The 25,163-nt window shown below is 41.4% G+C and overlaps 1 protein-coding gene across 3 annotated transcripts; it reads left to right on the forward strand.

Moving 5' to 3' along the window:
• Positions 1-567: 567 nt before the first annotated feature.
• On the forward strand, positions 568-24,403 carry GTSE1 (G2 and S-phase expressed 1). 3 transcript variants are annotated; one of them, XM_045002476.1, is made up of 12 exons: positions 568-720; positions 1,928-2,011; positions 7,822-7,879; positions 7,962-8,565; positions 9,956-10,105; positions 11,474-11,621; positions 14,935-15,312; positions 15,557-15,629; positions 16,677-16,928; positions 18,462-18,648; positions 19,553-19,687; positions 23,848-24,403. In XM_045002476.1, exons 2-12 carry the CDS (start codon positions 1,933-1,935, stop codon positions 23,929-23,931), a joined length of 2,148 nt encoding a protein of 715 aa, XP_044858411.1. In that variant the 5' UTR covers positions 568-720; positions 1,928-1,932; the 3' UTR covers positions 23,932-24,403. The 3 variants fall into 3 exon arrangements, with proteins under 3 accessions (XP_044858411.1, XP_044858410.1, XP_044858412.1); XM_045002475.1 differs by having other exon boundaries at positions 578-749; XM_045002477.1 differs by lacking the exon at positions 19,553-19,687 and having other exon boundaries at positions 579-749.
• Positions 24,404-25,163: the final 760 nt, after the last annotated feature.

Below are 25,163 nucleotides of genomic sequence, written 5' to 3' on the forward strand. Positions count from 1 at the left end.
GCACAAAGGGTGACCTTGGTAAATGCTCATTGAACTACGAGTCCCAGCACAAAGGGTGACCTTGATAAATGCTGTGCAATTCGGTTGAGACCGTGACAGTGATTTAAAGACAGTCTATATAATGCTGTAAGCAGGCATCTTCTGGTTTGGTCATTTTCTTTAAAACACTGCCAGGGTCTCAACCATTCTTTGCAATTCACCCTAATTGAGTGACCATAGCTGTACCTGCAGGAGCCCCGCTCTGGTCTGGTTGGGAAGAACGTTGCGACCCGAGACAAACAGGGGCTAGCTCTCAGGACAGCCTCGATTTGGCGCAGGCGCGCCGTACGCGGACTCGGGGCCGGCCCGGGCCGTGAGTGGAGGGGAACGGCGGCGAGAGCCTCACTCTGGTTCTGGCTGGGGCGGGGACCCCGGGGGAGCCTGGAGCAAACCAGGGCCAGGGGACGCTGCGCCTCAGCGGAGTCATCCCTCCTGAACTACGACTCCCAGCATGCATTGGGTTCTCGCGCCACCCGCACGCCGTCAGCCCAGCGTCACGAGGCCGTAACCTCGTTTAAACCTACCAATGAGGAAGCTCGATCTGTGACAGTTCTACGTGCGCCTGGCCGCGAGTAATTCGAATGTGCTGCTGCTGCTGCTGCTGCGCGCCGCTTCCCTTTTAAGCGAGCGGGGGTCGCCCGCAGCCTGGGGGTGCACCGTGCGGCCGGAGGGCCTGAGCCGGTGCGCAGCGTCGGCGGGACGGCTCGGGGGTGAGGGTGGCCAGGTGGCCTGTCGGGGGCAGTGGGGAGGCCCTGGGTGGGTCGAAGCGGCGGACTGGGGAGTGAGGCAGATGCGGCGCGTGACGGGGGGTGAAGGGGCGAAGTTGGGGGGAGCTCCGGGGGGAGGGGTCAAGCAGCGAGGATGGGGGGGGGGCGGAGCGGGTTGAAGGCGCGGCGGCCCCCTCCGCCATGGGGTGGAGGAGCGGCTCGGGGGCAGGCCGCCTCCCCCCAGGGGGGGCGAATAGTTGGGGACTTAATACGCAGACTAAGCTGCGAGCTAGCAGAGAGGATGGAGCTGAAGGCCCTGTTTGCCTTAGCCACATAATCTCTACGTTTTCCTCACGCGCTCAGAAAACAACTTGTAACCGAACCCTACCCTTTGTTTGAATTCTGCTAAGCTGGGGGGACAATTCTAACTTTGCTTACCTGAGAGATACATTTGCTGCTTTCCTTTCCATGAATTAAAGGAGTGCACCTATCTTCTATAAAATGGACCACGTTTAATCTTTACTGTGGAGAGGCTCACTTGATTTAGTTTTCACTAATACATGTTTTAAAAAAAGACAATGTTAAGGTACCATGGTACTTAGTACAAATATCTATCTAGGTAGCCCACAGAAGCTACTTAGATATTTCCCAAAGGGAAAAGAGTTACTGTGCGGGGCTGGTCCAAACCGCTTGTCCCCCTGCATGTCCTGTTTACTCTTGCCAACTCATCAAGTTGGGCTTAAAAAAGAGACTGTCCTGATCAAAGTGGGAATTATGGTTACACTAACTTAGATTACATGAATAGTTTAAACCTGCATTTCTGTACTGGATTAAAGTGCTTACGGGTAAACATCCATGAACTCTCATCTGTGTGCTGGGCTTGAAGCTTTGTTTTACAGAGTCCCCACCACTATATTTGTAAGTTCTTCAGCACCATCTCATTTGACAAGAAGGGAGACTTGAGATTTGTAGAATTTATGAACCTTGCAGTCATTTGCAGGGCTATTGCTGAAGTTAACCCAGCTCTTTGAAATTATGGATTTCAGAGTTTGCACTTCATTGAACTGCACTACATGGGATTCCCTAAATGCAAACCTTGTCAACAACTTGACTCCTGTACTTCAAAACATGCCTGCAAAATTAAATTATTGTGAATCTTTTTGAACTCTCTTATTTTGCAGACACTATGGAGGAAGGAAAGGAAATGTCAGTAGGCTGGTCAAGTGATATGACTGAAGAAAAACTGGATGTTTGCAAGAACAGTGGTAGGTGGAAAACTATTGTTTAATTATCTTATTATAACTTTTAGTAAGGGATATACAAGCCTGAGCTACTTTCTAAGATACAGCTACACTGCAGTTGGGGGTGCAATTTCTAGCTCAGGTAGATAGACATACACATGCAGGCTTTGACTGAGCTAGTAGGCTAAAAATAGCAGTGTTGTCACAATAGTGCAGGCAGCAGAACAGGCTAGCTACCCAAATACATACTTAAGGTCTTGGACTGGATTGTACTTGGATCACTAGCTTGGGCTATGTAGCTATGGCAACACTGATGTTTTTAGCATGCTAGCTTGATCAAAGATAGAACATGTATGTCAACCTGAGCTGGAAATTCTACTCCAACTGCAGTGCAGATGTACCCCACATGTGACAGAATCACTGATTTAAATAATCAGAACATCTGTTCCATAACCAGCTGTGTAAGCAGTCTTTTCATGGATGGCCTGCTGTTTCCCACTACATAGATCTTAGTGATTTACTGCGGAGCTCTATAAGAGTTCTTTGAAACACTGGTAGCCTCTGCAACATTGCAGAGTGATGGCGGCATTTAGGGTCATTCTAATCTCCCCTCTATTTCTATTCTGAAGTTTGGTCTAGCAATTTCTTCTTTCCATATCCCAGAGATGGTCATCCATCAGTTCAGCTTCCTTGTTAACTGATGCTTGACATACTCTATATACTCGTTCATAAGCCGAATATTTTTGGTAAAAAGTGATGCATCAAAGAGCGGGGGTCAGCTTATAAACGGGTCTACACCAAAATTTGATGATTTTAAACTCTGTGGAATCATTGAATGGAATATCTAATACAGTGTTGTTTTGTTTACCTGGAGCGTCTGCAGGCATGGAGCCCCTCAGCTCCCTGTGGCCGCGGTTCGCTGTTCCCAGCCGAACCGTGCCACAGGGAGCTGAGGGGCTCTATGCCTGCAGACATTCCAAGTAAACAAAATATCCCAACCCGCCAGCGGCTTACCATGACGGGCCGGGAGCCAAAGTTTTCCAACCCCTGAAATATAGGGTCGGCTTATGAAAGGGTCATATAATTTTTGCTATTTTTACTTATCCATTTTTGGGGGTCGGCTTATAAACAAACGGGCTAATGAACAAGTATATACAGTACTTGTCATTCCCATGGGTCCTTCTAACCCCTTCAACTGTGTCCTTTTGTTCCTGCACATTTTCCTTTGGATGACTGGGGAAAGTCACACCGTTATGCAGCTCCCTCAATCTCTCCTGTTAAAGCTCCTCTGCTGTGAAAAAATAATTAGCTATCTCCCTCAATTCAGTGCTTATTCTCTCTTGTCACACACCATCTTTCGCCAGAGGTTGCTACTACTCCTATTCAGATTCCCACACCTCTATCTTTGGCCCTTACCGCTTTAGTGTCTAAGGGCTAGATTCACAAAAGCACTTAGCTGCCTAACTGCCACTTTTGTCACCTAAATCCCAGAATCAGGCCCCAGTTGGATTCACAGAACCCCTGCTCAGCTGCCACCAAACCCTTTAGGTGCTTGTCTGTGCCAAGTGAGTTCATTTTTTTTTTTCAGTAGAAGTTCCCTAAGAGCCTGTTTTTCCTCCTCTCAGCAACCTCACTCCAGGCAACCAAATGCTTAAGCCCCAGTGCAATGCACTAATCTGGAAGAAAATAGGTGTTCTTTTGCCTAACTCACCTGCAGGGCCAAATCCAGTAAGTAGGCTCAGAGCTTGCCTATCAGATTAGGTCCTCATGGATGAGTTCACACAAAATGGAGTGGAGGAAGACCTCCCTTGTAACGCTTAGCCCAGTGGTTAGGAGGTGGGAGACCCACAGTTCAAGTCATTCCCTCCAGCTGACTGAGAGAGGGGATTTGAACGGGGATCTGCCACCTCTCAGGTGAGTGCCCTAGGCCAGGGGTCAGCAACCAAAGGCGTCACGCGAGATGATTTTGAGTGGTACTCTCAGTGCCTGGGTCCCAGCCACCAATCCCGGGGGCTCTGCTGCTGGCCTGGGGTCCCGACCCCACTCAACCTGCTGCCAATCCCAGCCACTGGTCCCAGGTGCTCTGCTGCCCTCCTGGGGTCCTGGATGCCAGCCCGGGGCTCTGCAGCCTCCCCCAGCTGTGGACCACTGACCCCAGCCTGGGGCAATGAGGGGTGCAGACAGGGGCAAGAGGGTATGCAGCTTAGCACCCCCACCTTAAAAATTGTTCCAGAGCCACTGTACTGGGATATTTTTAAGTCCTGATTTGCTGCTTACATCACTGTCACATCATGTGAACAGCGCACTGCATTTGACGTTGTGCGTGCCGTCTGTTGTAATGTTTTTTTTCCCACTGTAAGTTGAGGGGTACATTTGACAAAATGTCAGCTCCTAAGAAAGCAAAGTTAGATGTCCGTTCATTTCAGCCTTCTTGGACAGACACATCTGGATTTATTCAAAAGAAGGACCGTGCTGTTTGTGCTTTCTGTTGTGAAAGTGTTGTTTGTCGCACATCAAATGTTCGACGTTTTCAAACAAAGCACGAGAAAACCTTTTTTGACGAAGCAGACAAGACTGAATCGATCAAAAAGACAGTAGCAGGATACGAGAAGCAAAGCAGTGTTTTTAAATGCTTAAGTGTAAGTAAAAATCAAGCCACAAAAGGAAGTTACAAGACTGCACAGTGCATGCAAAAAACAGAAAGCCATTTACAGATGGGGAATACATAAAAGAAATTTTTCTCAGCAGTTCGGAGGTTTTGTTCAATGATTTGCCAAATAAAGATGTGTATCTAGAATAAAAGAACTGCCTGTCTGTGCCAGAACTGTTGAGACACGCGTAAGTGAAATGGCAGAAAACATTAATGGAAAGCAGACAACTGCATTAACAGAAACAGCAGTGTTTAGCATTGCAGTTGATGAGAGCGTGGATATAAACAACATTCCATGTTTGGCAGTTGTTGCAAGATATTGTGCTTCTGATAAAATCCAAGAGAAACTTTGTTGCCTAAAACCCCTATATGGCACAACAAAGGGGGAAGATATAGCGGAAACTTTTGTAAACCATTTTGAAGAACAAGGAGTTGACATCAAAAATATTTTATGTGACAACAGATGGTGCTCCTGCAGTGGTCGGAAAACAGAAGGTATTTGTAAAGTTACTTGAAGATCAAATTGGCCGCCCAACAGTGGAATTTCACTGTATCATCCATCAAGAAAACCTGTATCTAATTCAGAGCTTAATAATGTGATGAATACAGTGGTGCAAATTGTGAATGTCCTTGTTGCTCGATCTGCTTTGACTCACAGACAGTTTCAAGCACTGCTAGAAGAGATGGACATTGCTTATAATGACATTCCACTTCACAGCAACATTTGGTGGCTAAGTCATTGCAAGGTTTTGGTGCACTTTGTAAACTGTTTTGATGCAATCAAGGCCTTTTTTGTTGGAAAAAGGACAAAACTACCCTGAACTGGATGATGACAAATGGCTCTGTAAGCTCATGTTTCTAACTGACATCACTGCTCACCTAAGCGAACTCAACCTCTGTTTCCAGGGTGCAGGGCAAATGGTTCTGGATCTTTATTTAACCTGGAAGGCATTTGTTATAAAACTAGCAGTTTTTTCTCGGGATATTCAAACTTCAACTTTCCGCTACTTCCAACACATAAAAGAGCTATCGACACGTTGCACTGTCAGTGTCGATGAGATTGGAACGTACATGCAAGAACTGGAATCAGAATTTTCTGACAGATTTCAAGATTTCCAGCAATTTGGCCCAATGCTTTCTTCTAATTAAACCTGGAAAAGTTCAACGAAAGCGACTTAGATTTGTCTGTATTTCAGTGGATGGGTGTTGAAGATTTTGAAATGCAGCTCATTCCGTTAAAAAGCTCAGAATTGTGGGTATCAAAGTTTGTAGATCTGCAGAGTGCAAAGCTACCGAGAGGGATCATGGCGCCTCTATTCTGACCTGCTGCACATCCCTGCCAGTGAAATTTAACTGTTTGAAGAAAATTGTGTTTGCAATGCTTTCAGCATTTGGATCCACATATGCCTGTATGAACAGGTATTTTCATACATGAAATCTGTCCTCTGTCCCTCTCGGAGCTGGTTAACAACTGATCATTCAGAAGGCTGTGTGCAGCTTAAAGTATCCAAATACATGCCAGACATTGGAAAACTCAGCAAGGAAAAGCAAGGGCAAGGATCACACTAAACTGATAAGATCTGCATTTTAATTTAATTTTAAATGACGCTTCTTAAACATTTTAAAAACCTTATTTATTTTACATACAACAATAGTTTAGTTATATATTATAGAGAGAGACCTTCTAAAAATGTTTAAAATGTATTATTGGCACGCAAAACCTTAAATTAGAGTGAATAAATGAAGACTTGGCACACCACTTCTGAAAGGTTGCCAACCCTTGCCCTAGGCTATAGAATATTCTGTTGAGGAGCTCCCTCAGTCTCTCCTGTTGAAGCTCGTTTGGATAAATAGTCAACTCCCTCCATTCATTGTGTAGGAAGCCTGAGCATGTAACTTGGACTTTGTGAATCGCAGTGATTTTTCTAGGTGCCTAAAAGTTAATGTGGTGACACTCACCGTTACTATGTCTAAGTGCCACCATATTCTAAGTGCCTCAACTCTTGACATCTCTTCTGAATGTTTGATACCCAACATGCCACTTGAAGCCCACATCCCTAATCTCAGATCTGGCTGACAGACAAAACTGACACCCTTCACTAGGAACTTTCTCTTTGCCTGGGATCCACTCTGTCCCCTCCTTACCCTCTCCTTTTTTTTCCGTATTCCAGTTAGATCTCTTTCAGTTCCAGGCAGGCCTTCTCATTCCCTTATTTTCACCTAACTACTGTCCTCTGACTTGTTCTGTGCCTTATTCAAACAAGTCCACTTATTCTTCTCTTGCTAGGAGGGTGGAAATCTGTCCTAGCTTTCCTAATTACTACTGTATCTCATTTCCCCTCATCTTCTTTCCCTTTTAAACATTTGACAACTGGTTTACATTTCACCCTTCTATTTCTCTGACCCGTTCCAGTCTGGTGCTTTCCCACTTCACCAAAACTGCTCTGATTAAAATAGCTTTCTCATTTTCTTGCATCTTTCGGACGCCTCTAAACTCAATAACATCCTCTCTTCAGCTGCAAACTTCTAGGGTGAAATTTAGTAGCTTATTTTAATTGTTTCAGTTGAGTGCAATGCAAAAGGAATGGGTGATAAAGAAACCACCCTTAAGCTGAATATTTTCTGACAGTCATCTTGACATCTGTTCCATTTTAGTGTTAAAAGTAGTCTTGGTCACTTTCCCCGTGGGCTCTCAACATTTTTGCTTTTACAACCTTTTCCTTATTTTAAATGTTTCTCTTCCCTGTTGCTGTGTGACTGTCCCACAAACAAACTTTCTACTGAAATAAGAGCACTGGCTATGCACAAAGTGCTGTCAAATGCACACTAAAACTAAGATATTTTTCTATTCTTTCGGTTTTAATAATGTTAAGTGTTACTTGAAACAATTAAACATGTTCAGAAAGACATGTGGTTATTTTTAATTATCTGACCTAATAACTTGAACTATTGTCACAGTTAATTTTAAAGACATCTTGGCAATGTCTTTGGAATTACTACAACTGGGGTGGGAACTTAATGATGATCAAGTAACTACTTAAAACAAAATTAGAAGTAACTAAAGGTTAAATGTGTTAAGGCTAATGCCAACGGGCAGTGTTGTTAGAAATATAGTGCAATGCAAATTGTGTAAATCCTATAACTACAGCAATAGTCACAATTAATGAGATTGTTATACTTTCAGACTTTCCCCTTCTAACTGATGAAAAATTTGATTTTGACCTTTCACTGTCTCCTGCAAGGTAAGCTAAGTGTTTAAGGGCAAGTACATATTTGAAGTGCAAAGGATTTTACAATATCTTGACTGCCTTGTCTGTCTTACAGTGGAAATGAAGATGAAGTTTTTGTTGGACCTCTTGGACACAAAGAAAAATGTGTTGCTGTCAGTATTGAAGCAACTAAAGATGCTGAAGAAAAGATCTCTCAAACCCCTGATGATAAGCTTATGTGGAGTCCCCTTACTGGAGAGAAATTTGTAGAAATTTTTAAAGAAGCTCATTTGTTAGCACTGCAGCTAGAAAGTGGCAACAAAAATGAACAGAACAAAGTCACCCAATCAGAAGGACCAAAACCCAAGGTTATAGAAAAATTTGTGCAAGCATCCAAGTCAAAACTCAAAATCTTTCAAAAAGGAAACATAGAAAAAAGCCCCAGGGCTATTAAAAGGGAGACGTACTGTGTGTGGGACAGCCCAATTTGTCAACTGCCACCTTCCTTTCAGAAGCGTTCAGATTTACCTGTGACTGCAGTTGACAAAACTCCTCCAAACACATCTAGTCCAATTAAAATCCATAAATTTCCTAAAATATCTGTTTCACCTCTAGCCCAAGAACAGCAAAGTGATGAAAAAAATAAAAAAGCAATAAGCAAATTGCACACAAAAGCTTCATCTGCTCTTGGAAAAGGCCATCAACTGACAGTAGAAAAGGTAAAGAATTTTCTTCTGGATAGTTTAATACTCAATAAAAAACATGGTTGTCTTGAGATAAGGGACTATTTAAATCTCCTGCAAGCTTTTGTTTAACAACTTTCTTTTTTAATGCATCTCTCCATTGTTTGAGACCCTCAAATAGGAAACTGACTTGACACAAAGAGCTGGTAAATGCAGAAGGTAAACTGAAGGCATATTTTAACTTGTTATATCAATGCTAGTGAAGTAGTAATTATTCAGGTAGTGGCTAGAACTTCAGAAAGAAGTCATGTTGGTTTTTTTAATTGACTGAATTTAAGTTTTTACACTTATTAATGCTTGATGTGCCTGACTTCTATGTAAGTATTTAATACTTATTTTGTGATCCCTCTGGTAAAATTATTGCTGTCTTTTGGTGATTTAGATGCCAGCAGGCTCTTTACTTATATTAAGCTCTCTTCAGAATTGACAGTAATAGGCACAGCTCTGGAGATACAGCAGTAATAACACTTTCTAGTCTTGGTATCTAGAGCATGCTTAGCCAACTATGTACGATTGAGGAGGACCCAGCTATGCAGCAGTACAATGAAACACTGCCCAGATACATTAGGGGAAGTGGTAGTTGTGGTAATAATCTCTCATGTACATAAGGCCTGTCCAGGTTTCCCCCCCCCCCCCCGCCTTCCCCTTCAGAGCTAAGGCTATGCAACTAGCAAGATACTCCTCCTCTCCATGTGCACTGCTGAGGAGGAGAATGTTGGCTCCTTACTCCTGAGAAGGAGAGTGAGGAATTTCTGCCATAGTCAAGGGGGCGAGAGAGCTTCTATAGTCTGCTCGTTTCCCCTTTGTCTCCTATCCCATAGTTTTGATAGTGTTGCTGGCCAGGTGGCCCTCTCAGATGCTAACTGGAATAGACTTGTGAGCTGTGCAGTCTAAAACTTTCATGTCTAGCTGTTGGTGTCAACCAGGGAAGAATCTCCTTTGGGCTACTGGAAAGAAGGGTTTGTGTGTGCATTAAATTTATGCTTACAAATGTGGGACCTACCTTTTCTTAAAATAGGAAAAGCCACTGCAGTGTCTAGGGAGGAAGATGGGCCGAAAGAATCCCATAGAGACTAACTTGCTGCAGAGGTGATCGCCTTATGTTGATTTGTCTGACTTAAAGCCACTTTCAATAAATGGGAACATAGTCTGTGCTGGATTTAACAACTTTAAAGTCTAATAGAGTCTAAATAAGTTGGGAACTTGGAATTTTTTATGTTTAGCAATCCACATATTTTGTAGATGCAATATGCTTTTCCGTTGGCTGGTGTGAAAAATATGGGTTATAAATAAGCTCATGCAAAATCTTCGGAGCTACTGAAATTGTAATAGCTTTCAAATCAATTTTAAAATTTTAATCTTACAGCCAAAACCAGGGAAAAAACATTTGACCAGCATGGGGTCATCTGAAGATCTACTCTCTGACAAATCCAGTGTTGCTTCAGATGTATGTGACTCATCATTCAGTGGGAGTTCATCATTACAAGACAAGCGAGTTCTTCCTTCTCAAAGCAAGGTAATGGCAAGTGTTAATTCAACTGCAGAATGAATATGTTCCTAGAGTGCTGGTACTCTGACATATATAAAAATGGAGACGACAAACCTAGCTTTCTGTTAGACTTAATGCCATAGTCTTGTCTTATAATGAATTCAAGGTAAAGTTTCTATTCTACAATTGCAATTCTTGGGTGGCTAAGTTATACATGAAGTATTTTTCGTATATTTGTAACAGAGAATTATTCTTAGTGCGTCAACAGATAGTTAGATATTGTGTTAACATGAAATGTTGTATGTAATATTAAGGGGCAGGGAAATGCAGATAATAGACCTCATAGGAGGCTTGTGGATTAAAGTCTTTACTCTTAATGGTCACCTATTGGGCTACTTGGAAAGATTGTCATTTTTCTAGCATGGAAGCAGAATAGCAGTGACTCTAGCTACATCAGAAGCCAAATTCTAGGAACCATAGCACTACAATTTAAGTACTCATGTCTACCAAGAATGCATCTAACCTGTGGAATATAGTTTGTCTCAGTTTTGTTAAAACTTGTACAACGTTGCAAGCCACTTAATATTGCCTGTGCTGTTTCCTCTTCCCCCCTGCCCCTTCTCCCCCGAGGTGCCTGATCTCTTGGCAGTGGGTACAGTTAAATGAAATATTGGCAACTCTCACCAGATCTGACGCTAATGGAGCAGTCTTAGTTATAACAGTCAAACTTGCTCAATCACTTTCCCTAAGAAAATAATTGTATTAACATGAGATATTGGATGTAAGGCAGAGAAAGATGCCTAGCACTTCAAAAATAGCACTCCAATGTAGTGTCCCATTAATCTTCATTTCTATATACACCTCTACCCCGATATAACATGACCTGATATAACATAAATTTGGATATAATGTGGTAAAGCAACGCTCTGGGGGGGGGGGGGGGCGGTGCACTCCAGCGGATCAAAACAAGTTCAATATAACGCGGTTTCACCCATAACGCAGTAAGATTTTTTTTGGCCCCCAAGGAAAGCGTTCTATCGGGGTAGAGGTGTACTTAGAATCCATCTTAGGGATATACTTGAGCTGGGGGCGGAGAGGGAACACCATCGGGCTAAAAATCAATTTTAGAGACCTATCCTATTCCAGTTCTACATAAGAACTTAGGTACCATACAAATGTATAATTACATTTTTATTTTTATTTTTTGCTTCCCAGCAGTCTGCTTTTTACTTAACTTAAACATTTTAAAACAGGATTATAGAACTTGTGCCTGGGACAAATGAACCCAGAGAACAGTGATGCATAATGATGTAGAAATCTAACAAATGAAAAATGTTGTTGTACTTGCTTAGTGTCTTTTGTACAGTTAAATAAATTGGACTTCTTTATTCACAGTTTGGGTTAAGGAAGACACAGTTAAAACCTCCTAGTGCTGCTAATGGTCCTCTAAGAAAGAACACCTCATCTTCATCGTCGTCATCCATTTCGAGCATGAACTCCAGTTTGAATTCAAGTTTGTCTGTCTCTCCCATAGGGGGAAATGGTAATAATTAGCATAGAGATGCAGCATGCAAATCACTTGAAACTTAAAATAACTAATGGGGTGTTTTTGACCTGCAGGTTCCAGAATGTGTTTGGGGCTGTCTGTATTTCTTGCCGATTCAGAACACTAGGCTGTCTTTGGGGTGGAGTTTGGAGTGTTCCCAGGATATGGAAGGCAAGGTAGGTGAGGTAATATCTTTCATTGGACCAAGAAGATACAAGCTTTCAATAGCTTTTCAAGCTACATAGAGCTCTGCGTACCTTCCACCAACAGAAGTTGGTCCAATAAAAGATATTATCTCAGCCCCTTGTCTCTTTGGTGTTGAGAACAGGTGAATAAAACTTCATGTAAGCTGACAGTGTGGTAGTTAGTTCAAATTCTTGACTTCTAGCACTGGAATTAAACCAAATTTTAGAATCAATGAGGCTAATATCTACAAACCGGGATCTGACACAATTACATAGTAGGCTTCTTGGTGATGATTTAATTTTTTTTAAATATATTTTTTAAATAGTCCATAATAGTTCCTTTCTGGTTAGAATTATGGCTAGCCACAAGAACCTCTAAGTGCCACAGTGTAACGTGATCTAGAGAACAAACAACATTATGATATAGAGAAGAGGGGGGAGGTAGAAAAGTCTGTTACACAAGCCCTGATTTTTTTTCCTCCAAAGCCGCACATAATAAACTTTTACTCATGGCAAACTTAAACAGTAATATCACAAAGGTTGTGGTTAACACAAAAGCAGGGAGTAATGCAGTTGTCAAAGCTTTATCAGGACTTATTAGAAACTACAGTGGAATAGAATTGCTTACAGTTCCTTGATCCATTGTAAAACCAGACTAAAGCACAAATCTCTAACATTATTTCATATTTAAACATTTGCCTATCATTAAGATAGAAGCAGTTGTTGTTCTACCTGAAGAGTAGACTTGGAAGCCTTCTTAACTTCCTGTTTTAAAGTTCTGTATTAGCTTTTTATACTAAACACGCATCATTTCTCTGTCCCTGTAGCTGTGCACTCTGTTTTTAATACTTGTCGGCAGGCTGTATTTCCTGTTAAAACTTAATGACAGAACCCTAGAAATCACACTGCTGCCCAACTTACGTCTGGAGCAGAGGTTCCTAAACTCTTCTTATTGCATACCCCCTTCCAGATCTACCAACTGCCTGCGTACCCCTACCCTTCTCATCACTGGTACTGTGTGTTTTTCTTAACACTACCTGTCCTTAGCCATCTTTCCATATTTCACTGTTAGATACAGATATAGTGCGACATATACAACTGAAAATAAAACCCTAAGTTCTGAGCTCAGTTAGACTGGACTGTTGCTGGCCAACTGAACCTGCACTGTATGGTGATTGGAGGTCTCTCTGTATCTGTGTTCTCATTGGTACATCTTGAAGTAAATTAACTACTTCATTTTATATAACAAAATCCCACAGAATTTTAAAGTTTTGTCTAAGTAGCCTATTATGAAAATGTAATAAATAAAATAAAATCCACCCACAATTTCTCCCATGTACCCCCCACCCTGAGATGTCTCATGTACCCGCAGGGGTATGCGTACTACAGTTAGGGAACCCTTAATATAAGAAAAAATCTACTACTTAATACTAGTTAAATGCATATGCTGTTATATCTTCTGTAGTAATCCAAGGTGGTAATAGAATGCACTGTATCTTTAGCAGGCAATTATTTTAGGAATGTGACCCATCTTATCTGTATCCCATGTGATATATATATATTTTGGAGGGAGTGGGGAGGAGGGACTATTTTTTTTTTAAAGTAAAACTGAATTAATGAGTAAAGTTGCAGGATATAATCAGATCTATTTCTAGCATAAAATTGATGTCTAAAGAGATAGTCAATGTTTAATGAGCAACTGATAGCTTTAAAATGTATCCAAAAATGGATTTGCAGAAGTATATGGATAATATATGTGGCTAAACTACTTATTTATTCCAAACAAAATGAATCCCTGCCCTCAATTGCTCATAATGAAAGAGTGGGAGAGGAAAACGTGCTCCTAATTTCTTGTGAACTAAGAGGTTCCCTGTTTCAGGAAGTGAAGAGAGAGAGTCACCTGGAGGAGACAAAAGTATTTTGGCATGCATGATTGGGGAAACACTCCAAGCGTAGTGGCCTGCATGAGCAAGCACTGAAGTCTTTGAGAAAAGTGAAGTGGGGGGGGGGGGGAATAATAGGGTCCAAAGAGAATGTTAAGTGACCACAGATGAACTGTAGGCAGGGAGAAGAACTGTGTAGAGCTTTGAAAAGGAGAACAAAACTAAACTGTAGCCCAGTCAAAAACATAAGGTATAGATATGGGGTTCCCAAACTTGGTTTGCAGCTTGTTCATTGTAAGCCCTTGGTGGGCCACAAGATGCTTTGTTTACCTGAGCGTCCGCAGGTACAACTGCTCACAGCTCCCAGTGGCCGGGAATGGCCACTGGGAGCAGCGAGCATCTGTACCTGCGGACGCTCGGGTAAACAAAGCATCTTGTGGCCCACCAAGGGCTTACACTGAACAAGCTGCAAACCAAGTTTGGGAACCTCAGGTTTAGATAATAAGGAAGTCACTACCGGGAAGTATAATGCAAGACTGTGCTATTGGAGGACACAGATTAATAAGTTTAATAAAACTTCAATTCAATGGGAAAAAGTTTAGCAGCACATGTCTTGGAAATACTTAATGCGAATGACTAGAAACTGTCTAGCAAATCCAATTAGTCTAATTGAAAAACTAAGATTTTAAGTGAATAAGTAGAATATTGAAACTTTTTTTTAAATGACAAGTTAACTTTTAAATACTCTTAACTAGCACAGGTAAGGAGACTTCATTGAATGTCCCTTAACATATGTATTTCAGGTCGCTGGGCCAACTACATTGAAAATACAAGTTATGCTTTAATATACCTATAAAGAGGGCATATTTAAATGCTTCTCAAAATGCCGTACTCTTATTTCATTTGACCTGGAAGCTGATATTCTGAATCATGTCAAGGAGGCTTTTCTGCAGCATCAAAGACAAATAACCACTTTGTAGACTTTTCCTACAGTTTTCGGTCTTCTAGGATTTCAAAACTAGTGACTAAAAAGTGGAAAAATTTGAAACCTTTAAATTGTAACAACTGCATAGTTCAGATGCTTAAACACCTATCACAAATCATTGCATAATGTTTTCATATCTTCAGCTGCACTTGAGTAAACTTAGACTCTCTTGTAATTAGTTAAATGTACCTTGTAACCAGTTGAAGGAAAAACAACTAGCAATTCAGAAGTATAAATATGAGCTTTCTATCTTTCAGCTAAATCAAGCGTCTCTTCAAAAATTTCTGTGAGCAGCTCCAAACTCTCATCTAGCACAAAAAGACTGGCTATGGTTAGACCTATCAGAATGTCATCTGTGCAGGCTGTCCATTCTGATGTGTCCTGCAAGCAAACAAGATCAGTTAGTACTCCCAGAATATCTACTGCTGGGAATTTAGCCAAGTCTTCAGCTTCTGTGACAGGATCCCAAACTCTAGCCAATGGAATTCAGAGACTGAGCTCAGTTCCTGATCTGCAGAAGGTATCTCAGCAGAACAAAGATGGAAGTGCAGCAAAAGGAAACACATGCCCAAAAGACAAGGTTAAAGTTATACTCACACCTTCAAATCAGATTAAGGTCCCTAAGAGATGTGGAGGTAAGCACACATTTCGGAAGGCTGTTTTTTGTATTAACTTGGCTTTTAATTTTAACATTTCTTTAAATGCTCCTCACAGTATGTGCTAATTGAGAGTGAAATTTGTCTTTATTTGTACATTGTTCCAAAGCTGCTGGGATGGAATGAATCATGTGACTTGTAGGTGAGGTGTTATAGTTGAAAACTAAACTAATATAGATAACAAATAGGAAATAACATAGAGTAATATTTTCTCTTCCCTTAGGTTCATCACCAGAAAATACAGCATCAAAAATAATGCAGCCAATCAGATTACTATCTTGTGGCACATTTGGAAGGTAACATAATTAGAACTTAACAGGTCAATTGCATGTTTTTCTTAACTATACCTACATTTTAAGAGTGTTGTATCAAGCAACTATGTAACCTAAGGGTAGGTCCATACTTACCACGCGGGTCGACGCGGTGAGTTCGACTTCTTGGAGTTCGAACTATCGCGTCTAATCAAGACGCGATAGTTCGAACTCCCCACGCGCTCCGGTCGACTCCGGAACTCCACCACCGCGAACGGTGGTGGCAGAGTCGACCTTGGAGTCGTGGAGTTCGACCCCGCCGCGTCTGGACGGGTAAGTCAGTCGAACTAAGGTAGTTCGACTTCAGCTATGCTATTCGCTATTCGCGTAGCTGAAGTCGCGTACCTTAGTTTGACCCCCGCCCCCGTAGTGTAGACCAGACCTTAGTGCAGTTCTAATTACTTTGAAAATAACATTGTGAGGTTTCTATACTTTCGTAGTGACTTCCAGATTACTCTGCCCTTCCACAAGTAAAACTGTTAAAACTCAACTTGGGATATGAAAGTCAGTTGGCTTTCTTGGGATTGGGTAACATAAATACCTAACTGGAATTCATTGACAATTCTGATGTGTAAGGGAACAGAATCGGCTTTCACATAGCAGTGATATTTCTGCAGTGCTAATGAGGTGTTTTTGTTTTCTTTAAGTCAGCTCTGAATATATTCAGGAAGCAAATCTATTGAGGGCTGTTTTCACATAATACCTGTTCACTAGAGAAGTGCACTTCAAGATTCTGTTACATTGAATGCTCTGCTTCCTCTTCTGTCTCAAATTTAATCTGAAATTTTCACAAAATGAAGGTTTGAAACATCTGTTAACTGAACCTTATCTATGAGGATATGACCAGTTCCAGCATAATACAGCAACCCACTTTTAATGTTCAGGTTTAGTTGTCCTAACACTTTCATAACTGTTTGTGTTCTTAAGCCTACCTTATGTTATTTATTTCTGTTGTCTGACTAGTATTCAGAAAGAAGTTGTTGTAAGTTTCTAGAAGCTTTCAGTTAATGTATGCTGAATGTTTTCCTGTAGTGGTGTGGCTGTTTGCACTCCTGTCAGACCTTCCGAAGATGGGGCCTCGCAGAACTCTTGTCTTAGTTCCAGGTCCATTTTAATTACTCCAGCCAGTATAAAACGTTCTGGTCTGCCTACCCCCGCCAGTCGTCGTATCTCAGGAATTCCAGCAATGACTCCTAAAACTTTGCCAAGATCTGTCTCCTCTCCACATTTTATGTCAGTTCGTCAAGTCTCCAGTGTGTCCACCAGAAAGACTCTTGCAACTGGGTAAGATACCGCAGGTGTAACATGGCCCTACTGAAGTCTATTAAAACTCCTGTTGACTTCAGCGGGAGAAGGATTTTGTCCAGATGTTCAGATGCTGTATGCTAGCATGTAAGAGATTTCATCTGCTGTTGAGTAGAAGCATGCCCAGGTAACTTGCAAAATAACACAGCTATATTTGTTAGTTCTTTTCAACATAAATCTCTAACATGGTTTGGTTTACCTGAATCCCTAAACCAAGGGATAATGTTGGACCCTTGTAAAAATAGTGACGATAAGTACATCTTAATTTGTCACTTGACCACATCTTCAAACTACCTATGAATCAACTTGAATTATGTGCATCACAGAACTTGTATTTGAGGAATTCTGCTGCTTTCAGCCAGTTTACTTGACGTACTGAATAGAAAGTGACTGCAGAAGTAACTTTGTGTTCCAACACAATGACACATCCAGCTATATGAAAGATAATGCAGGTTCTAAACATGGCAATACTTTCTAGATGAGGAAAGCACACAGGCAGTTAAGTCAAATGATCTATTTTTAAGTTCTGTTTAAGTTACACTTTAACTTTAAGGTATTGACCAATCTTATGCTGTCACCATTATAAAATCTGACATCCTAAAAGAGGCCAAGGATTGAATTAATACTGAACTATTCTTGCTCCATGAGGTGGTCTTTCCATGCCATAGTTGAGACTGGCTAGATACCAACGGGAATCTGGGCAGCACCACCCCAATTCTGTACCTGTTCTGTGGAGGGGATGCAGTCTCTTCCATAGCTGTCAACCCAAAATCTTTTCACAAGCTCTAAATATATACACAGCTTAAACTAGTATTTATGGCAGCCTCATGGTGCTGGTGCCCCAGAATAAAATTTAACTAACTTTATATTTCATGTTGTGCCCAAATAAAACCTTTTATTCCAGTGTAAGCCAAGCATCATCATGCCTGTCTCACATCTCTCAAATGTTCAGTTACTTCCTCAAACTACAAGTGCAAAATGCTCTTTCTTCCAAAAACCCTCCCCTTTCCCAACTCCACTATCCCACTGATTGTTAACCTTGCAACTTTGGAATCCTCCAATTTGTCCAGTTTTCTACTTTTCCCTTCATCAGGGATTGGACTGAACCAGTTCAGTGACATGCAGAACCAGCACTTCTCTGATATAGCAGTCTCTGCATAAGCTTCCAGAAACTTAAGCTAAAATTTTCAAATGGGGTATCCTAAAATTATCCACCAAATATGGATTGCCCACTTTTCTTGTACACTGTAGACAACTTTGACTTGTCTATTTATTTAAATTGTAATTCCTCAGGGCAGGGACAGTGTCTTTAAGTTCTGTGAGATGCCTAGCATGCTTTTAGATAATGAATAAATAAGACATTATTTCAGACTGAGGGAATTCACAAAATGGAGAAAAATAAAGATATCAAATGGCACTTTAGCTTTTGTTGGGCAGCTAAATGACATGAATCTTTAAGAGGTGTTCATTAGGCATTACTATTAAATACTTGCCAACTTTACTTTCCCCCAGTTCTAAACAGGCAAAGGACACCAAGACACAAGTGTCATCATTTGAAGATGATGACTTATCTCCTCCACCTATGATACCACTTACACTTGTCTTTTCACCAGAAAAGACTACTGAAATAGCACAGAATGAAATACAAAAAGAGACTGAAATACAAAAACAGCCAGCTGAAGGAGCACAAACTAATGAGGTAGGTAAACTAAACTGAATCCACTTTTCCCTCTTGTAAAAGCTGCCATTGAGTGAACTCCATGAAAATGTGAGCTGTCTACTAACTAAAAACTTGCTCAAATTTTGAAGCAATCTAGATTAGGCATATATGTGCCCTCTAGTGTTTGCTTATCATACCATTGAACAACACTTCTTCGTTGGGATAAATGTTCCTGGAAAACTAATTTCCGTCACCTGCACAAATAATTGCAGGTCAAATTTAAATTTGCACTCCCAGTTATCTGCACTGGAAAGTCCTTGTGTATTTATGAATCCAATCATGAAACACAATACAATGTGGGGTAATTCTAATCGCAATTATGCAATATATCTGTTTTTGGACAGTATTGAATGTCTGTCGAGAACTGTTCAAACCATAGTGTTAAAAGCAAAAAAAGTCTAAACTCGTATTTGCTGGAATAGCAACTTGCTTGCAGATATTCATTGTTAGTTCAACTGTAGTTATTTTCTCTGGTATTCTGTTTACTGAATGCTGGAAGCTTGCTGTGGATTTTGTTTGGTGTATGTAAATATTGGATAGAGGTGTGACTAAAGCTAGTAATCTTATAGAACTGTTTCTTTGTCAAAATGTTGTCAGGTCACAGTTGTAGGTACAAGGGTAAAACTGAATTGAAAAACTGAAATATGAAACAATCATATTTGAAAAATATTCTCTAGCACTTTACCACCTCTGCTTTGCACACTAATCCTCCCCGCATCCTCCAAGCTATGCTGCCTTTAGGATAGTCTACATATAACCTACAAACCTAAGAATTGCTGGTTGCTTCTTGTGGCTTTTCCCTGTAAGTCAATAACTGACTTACCTACATTCTTCTGAAGGAAGCACAATAAACAGAGGAAAATAAACTATTTACTATTTCTAGGTCTTGCTGGTAGATATTGGAATAGATAAAACTCCCATTGCTGCTTTGGAATGTGAAAGCAGACCTCTCATTGATCTTTCTAATACTCCGGAAGTGAATAAAGTTATTCTATTAAAACCTAGTGTGGTAGGACAGGTAAGGTATCTCAATCTTATCTCAATCATTTGTTTCCATAAATGCATAAAAATACTGCAAAAAAACAATTGTTTGGTTGTATGAATTTGTATGTAAAATAGTTATTTCTCCCCTGTAACAATGTATTGTATATGAAATATGCTTGGCACTAGTACCTTATATTTAATCCAACACTCTTATTTAAGATGAATCCAATTTATGGATTCTTCTTGCAGTCTCTTCCCTTTCAATCTCTAAGGTGAGTGAACATTTTGTTGTAAAACACAGCTATGAATGAGCATCAGTTCATGAATCAGGTCCCTTCCAACCCTGATATTCTATGATTCTATGAATCAAGGATCTTAATTATTCAGCTTTGCATGGCCCACTCTTGCTGTGCTGTTTTTTGGAAGTCAAAAAACTAGCTGCATCAATTATTGTTGTGGGAACTCAGCTCTGTGCAGGCTCACTACACTTCTCTTAGTAGCAGTGGCATGTCATGACACTTTTTTAGTTCATTTTGTGAGGTTGTACAAGGGACGGGATAGAATCATCCCATGGACGCAGGCAGTCAGGAAGTCATATTCAGAGCTTTCATATTCTTGTAGAAACTAATTCTGAGGCACACCACTGCTTACTAGCCATGAACACCACTAAGGCTAGAGTATGTTCCTGTTACTCTTCTCTGCTGTGAGACCATGTCTGTCAAACCCCCTAACTGCAGCACTGGTTTTCAGAACTGCACCGATTCAGACCAGTTTGGTATGTGGAGGTTTGTGTAAAATGGCCCATCACTCCTGATGTGGTCACCACTCTTCAAAAGTCAAAGCAGCTGAGGCTTGACTTTGGCTTTAAAAGTAGCTTGGTCACTAATGTACAGGGCAATGGAGACTCTTGGCTTTCCCTCCACTGGAGCCAATATAGAAAAACAGATATGATAGTAGTGCACACTGACAATATTCCTAGTGTTCAAGGCACATTTGCACACGTTGAGTGTAGGACTTAACTAAGTAGTCATTCCAGGACTTTAAAAGATGTGTTTGGGAGGGACTGGTAAGGGGAGTAAGCTATTACCAAAAGCTGTTACTGTGATTCCCTGAAACATATGGTGCTTTTTAAGGGACAACAACTTGATAAAAACATCTGGTGAAAGTGCTGGTGCTTTTATTTTACTAATAAGTAAGGCCCAGATCTACAAAGAGACACGAGCGTCTAGAAAAATCTAAGAATGCTGTGATCTGCAAAGCCTGAGTTAAGAGTAGGACCAGTGGTTAGGGTACTCATCTAGGATGTGGGAGTCTACCAGTTTAAGTATCTCCTTCTGCCTGGATGAGGGGATTTTATATATCCATTTAATCCGTACATTTAAACAGGAGTCTCCCACTTCTCAGGTGAATGCTCTAACCTTTGGGCTGTGAGATATTCTGATGTCAGTCTCTCCTGTAGTAGCTGTTTTATTTTGGATAAAAGAACAGGAGTACTTGTGGCACCTTGCAGACTAACACGGCTGCTACTCTGAAACCTGTCACTTTGGATAAACACTTAGTCATTGAAGCAGGGGGAGTGGATCTTGGGTCTCCCACATCCTCTGACTGATCTAACCACCCAGCTATAGGACCCTTCTTATGCATGTGTGCTCTCTCTCTGGCCCAATTACTCTTAAAGAGTGGAACTACTGTAGAAAATAAATTTAAGAGGGGTGTGTGACATTCCCCAGGGTACAATCTGGACTGATGGACAGCTGTGACCCCCTCAGTTCTCCAACATGGAGTGCCTTTTACACAGCTCTGTTGTGAGAGCAACCACTCCTGGTCTGCCCACACAAAGCATGTTATCATTAAATCACTAATCACTACCAGCTATACTGTATGAGTGCTACAGCCAGACACCCTGGAATTACATTACAGAGCAACACTAGAAAGCTCCCAGTCCCAGACTTTCCCCCCAAAATGTGCATCTTGTACTCCCCAGCCCTTTCTGAACAATACAAGCTCATATATAGTCTGTCATTTCATTAATAGAAGATATGTACAAATCTTGTTCTCTCAAATGGAATTTGCCAAACACTTCAATCCAAACACACTGGTTTAGATAAAACAAGTTTATTAACTATGGAAACATAGATTTTAAGCAATTACAAGTAATGAGGCATAAGAGAATTTGTTAGAAAGAAATAAAAAGTGTTAGTCATGTTTTACCTAACTTAACAAGTTAAGTGAATTCAAAGCATAAGGTTTCTCTCACCACATGTTCTAGCAGTCTTATTGGCTGAATATTTCAGCCACAATCCCCCCCACAGTCTAATGATGCTTCCTTTGACCTTTTTCAAGTGTTGTCGATGCTGTGAGTAGAGATGAAGGGGGAGAGATCCTTTGAGGGGTTTTGTTCGCCATTTTTATCTTTTCCTCCTCTTTTGAGAATCATCTCCAGCTGGAGTTCAGGAGACTGAAAGTCTGTGGAATCGGGAACTTCCAGCTGTTTTTTTGACAAGATGTAAATTTCTTGCTCACATCCTTTTTCCTGCTAAAGAATGGGTGCTTAACCAGATTTATTTTGTTGACACCTGTCTGAGGCATCAGTTTGCCTTTTGTCTTTGAGGAATTGGTCTATACTTGGAATATGTCTCAGTAATGCTATACAGTGTTGCCACACATTTTACCAGGACAATAATGATCAGCACATGATGGATTTTCAGATGGTACCTCACAAGGCATACTTTGTACAAAATCCATTATAGTTTTGTAAAAAGAGTTAGTTTGTATCCCAATGTTATCATGGGGAGTGGGAGGGGGAAGGAGGAGGGAAGAGGGGCAGGTAGAACACATGCCTCTCTGGCATCTCCCAACAGCTAGTGGAGGTGGGGGGTGACCTACCATCCTGGCTTTTGTGAATCCCATTTTTAGGCACCCCTCTCCCTCTGAGCACCTAACTCTGGCTTTGAATCCCAGTGATTAAAAAAAAAAAATCTTCTAAGCACGTAAACGCTAGGTGTTGCGAGGCTCAGTGTCACAACAACTGATTCACAAATGGATTTTAGCCCTAAGACTCAGTCCCCATGTATTTTGCATAAATTCTTAGTGTAGCAAGAAAACTAGAGATCAAAAGCAAGTAAAATAGGTATGATTTTTTTTAACCTTTGGGAGCTAATTCAGTCCTGATAGACTATCATTCTTTGATACCTTGGATCAAAGTCTTTGGGGCAGAGACTAGGTCTCCTTTTGTATAGTACCTAGCACAAGGGGCTCTGATTGGTGCATGTAGGTTCTGCTGAAATTAAACTTTTACAGTTGGGTAGAGAGGCTCTAAATTGAACATCTTAGTGGGGTGTAGGTATTTGTCTTCAGGCACCTCAAGAAAAGATCTTTGACTTAATAGTACTGCTGATGTTCTAGAAGTTAGCTGCAGTACCATTAGGGCAGAGGTGGGCAAACTACAGGCTGCGGGCCACATCCGGCCCACGGGACCATTCTCCCCAACCCCTCCCTCGCAGCCTCAGCTCACTGTGCCCGCTCTGGGTGGCGGGGCTGCAAGCTCCTGGGGCAGCACAGCTGCAGAGCCTGGCCTGACCCGGTGCTCTGCTGCACGGTGCGTAGCTGGCTCCCATCGGGTGGCACAGCTGCCTGTCCTGATGCAGCCACGCTGCCAGCCACTGGTGCTCCAGGCAGCACGGTAAGGGGCAGGGAGCAGAAGGGGTTGGATAGAGGGCAGGGGAGTTTGGGGTGGTGGGCAGGGGGCCGGGGGTGTGGATAGGAGTCAGGGTGGTCAGAGGGTGGGGAACGGGGGTTCTGGGAGTGGTCAGGGAGAAGGGGTGGTGGGATGGGGCAGGGGTCCCGGGGTGGCAGCCAGGAAGGGGGGGGGGTTTGGATGGAGCCGCGGGAGGCAGTTAGGGGCGGGGGTCAGGGAACAGACAGTGGGGGGGGTGGATGGGGCAGGTGTCACAGGGGGCCATCAGGAGCAAGAACAGGGGGGGGGGGTTGGATAGGGGGTGGGGCCGGGCCACGCCTGGCTGTTTGGGGAGGTACTTTCTGAAACCCAATGCAGCCCTCAGGCCAAAAAGTTTGCCCACCCCTGCATTAGGGTGACTGGCTGAAGTTACCTGTGTCCCTGATAGTCATATGTTTAGAGTAACTATCTGGCAAGATACTAGCTAAATCTTATGTCACTTCATTTCTGTCTTTCAGCTAATAGATTTGAGTTCTCCTCTTATCACACTGAGTCCTGAAGTAAACAAAGAGAATCTGGATTCCCCTCTGCTGAAGTTCTAAACTAAACCTTAGCTGAACCAAAAATTTATCTTGAGACTAGCATCTGCAATCTTGATTTGATACATTAGCCATCTTAATAGGACTGTGTGGAGTGAATATCATGCAATAAAATCCCTGTAATGTACTACTTGAATGTAACTTGTGTTGACAAAATGGAACTAGAATAATCTGTTCAGCAAATCCAAATTGGAAGGACTTGATTAACATGACTGTCTTTGTGCATTGTTGCAGATCCATGTAGTTTAAAAAAAAAGTGCTGTATGTTTGCTTTAGTAAAATTATTTTAAGTCTAATTATACAGAACAGTAACCTTTTTCTAAAGGTTTGCTAGTAAATAAAATGATCTAAAGTACTAAAATTAAAGCTAATGTGGTAGTTGTCTTTGTATCTAAGGGATTTTAATGGTCTGTATACTTATGAAAGTATAGCAAGTCTGGAAATAAAATGTTTTTGGGCCAACAAATGTGTTACATGCTAATTGTGCCATGGAATATTTCAGGAAGCTAAAATAGCTACATTCAATAAAAGAAGCTGGATCTAATGGTGCATTGACACATAATCAGGATATTGTTAAAGGTGGTAATGTCAGAACTTTGCAAAGTTCATATAAATTGAACTGCCTGCACTGAAGGCTTTTTCTGTAACAGATTTAGAAAATGGAAAAAATGGGATCAGAGTGAAAACTGCATTAGACTACTTTTAAATTCTCATAACTTTGAGGTAGGGGAATATGGCAGGAACAGATAAAACAATAATGAGGTCAGCTGTAGAAAGCAAGGTAAAGGATGGGATTTGACAGCCATCTGGTCCACTGTATGAGAGATGTAATTCTAGATGTAAGAAATGATATGAAGTCAAGAATAGGACATAAAATGAGTAAAATGCCTAGCTCCTCCCATTTTATCTTACACATCAAATGTAATGTCTGATCTGCCCTACTTTTTGCTAGCGGTCTTGTTTGGAGGACCCAGAAATGAACTGGAAGCTTTTTAACCCTTCAGCTATCAACAGACCTGTTGTCCATGGTAACAACTCCAACTCAGCCTGTCTAAACTATAAAAGCAAAAGTTGAAGACAAAGCCTGCTATGAGCTGAATTGTTTAGATTTAAAACTCCTGATAAAGGTTCTTTAAGGCTTCTGGTAAATCCATGGGTTCATATGACTAGCTGAAAGATTCTAGACGTAGGAGGACACTTTTGAAATCACTGAAATGTTTCAGTTGATGTTATGG

This window comes from Mauremys mutica, chromosome 1, assembly GCF_020497125.1.
Source record: "Mauremys mutica isolate MM-2020 ecotype Southern chromosome 1, ASM2049712v1, whole genome shotgun sequence".
NCBI classification, from domain to species: domain Eukaryota; kingdom Metazoa; phylum Chordata; order Testudines; family Geoemydidae; genus Mauremys; species Mauremys mutica.

Coding starts and splice junctions, on each gene's coding strand:
- GTSE1 (XM_045002476.1), top strand. CDS start 1,933: ATGGAGGAAGGAAAGGAAATGTCAGTAGGCTGGTCAAGTGATATGACT. Junction 2,012..7,821: donor GGATGTTTGCAAGAACAGTG/GTAGGTGGAAAA, acceptor TTATACTTTCAG/ACTTTCCCCTTCTAACTGAT. Junction 8,566..9,955: donor ATCAACTGACAGTAGAAAAG/GTAAAGAATTTT, acceptor TTAATCTTACAG/CCAAAACCAGGGAAAAAACA.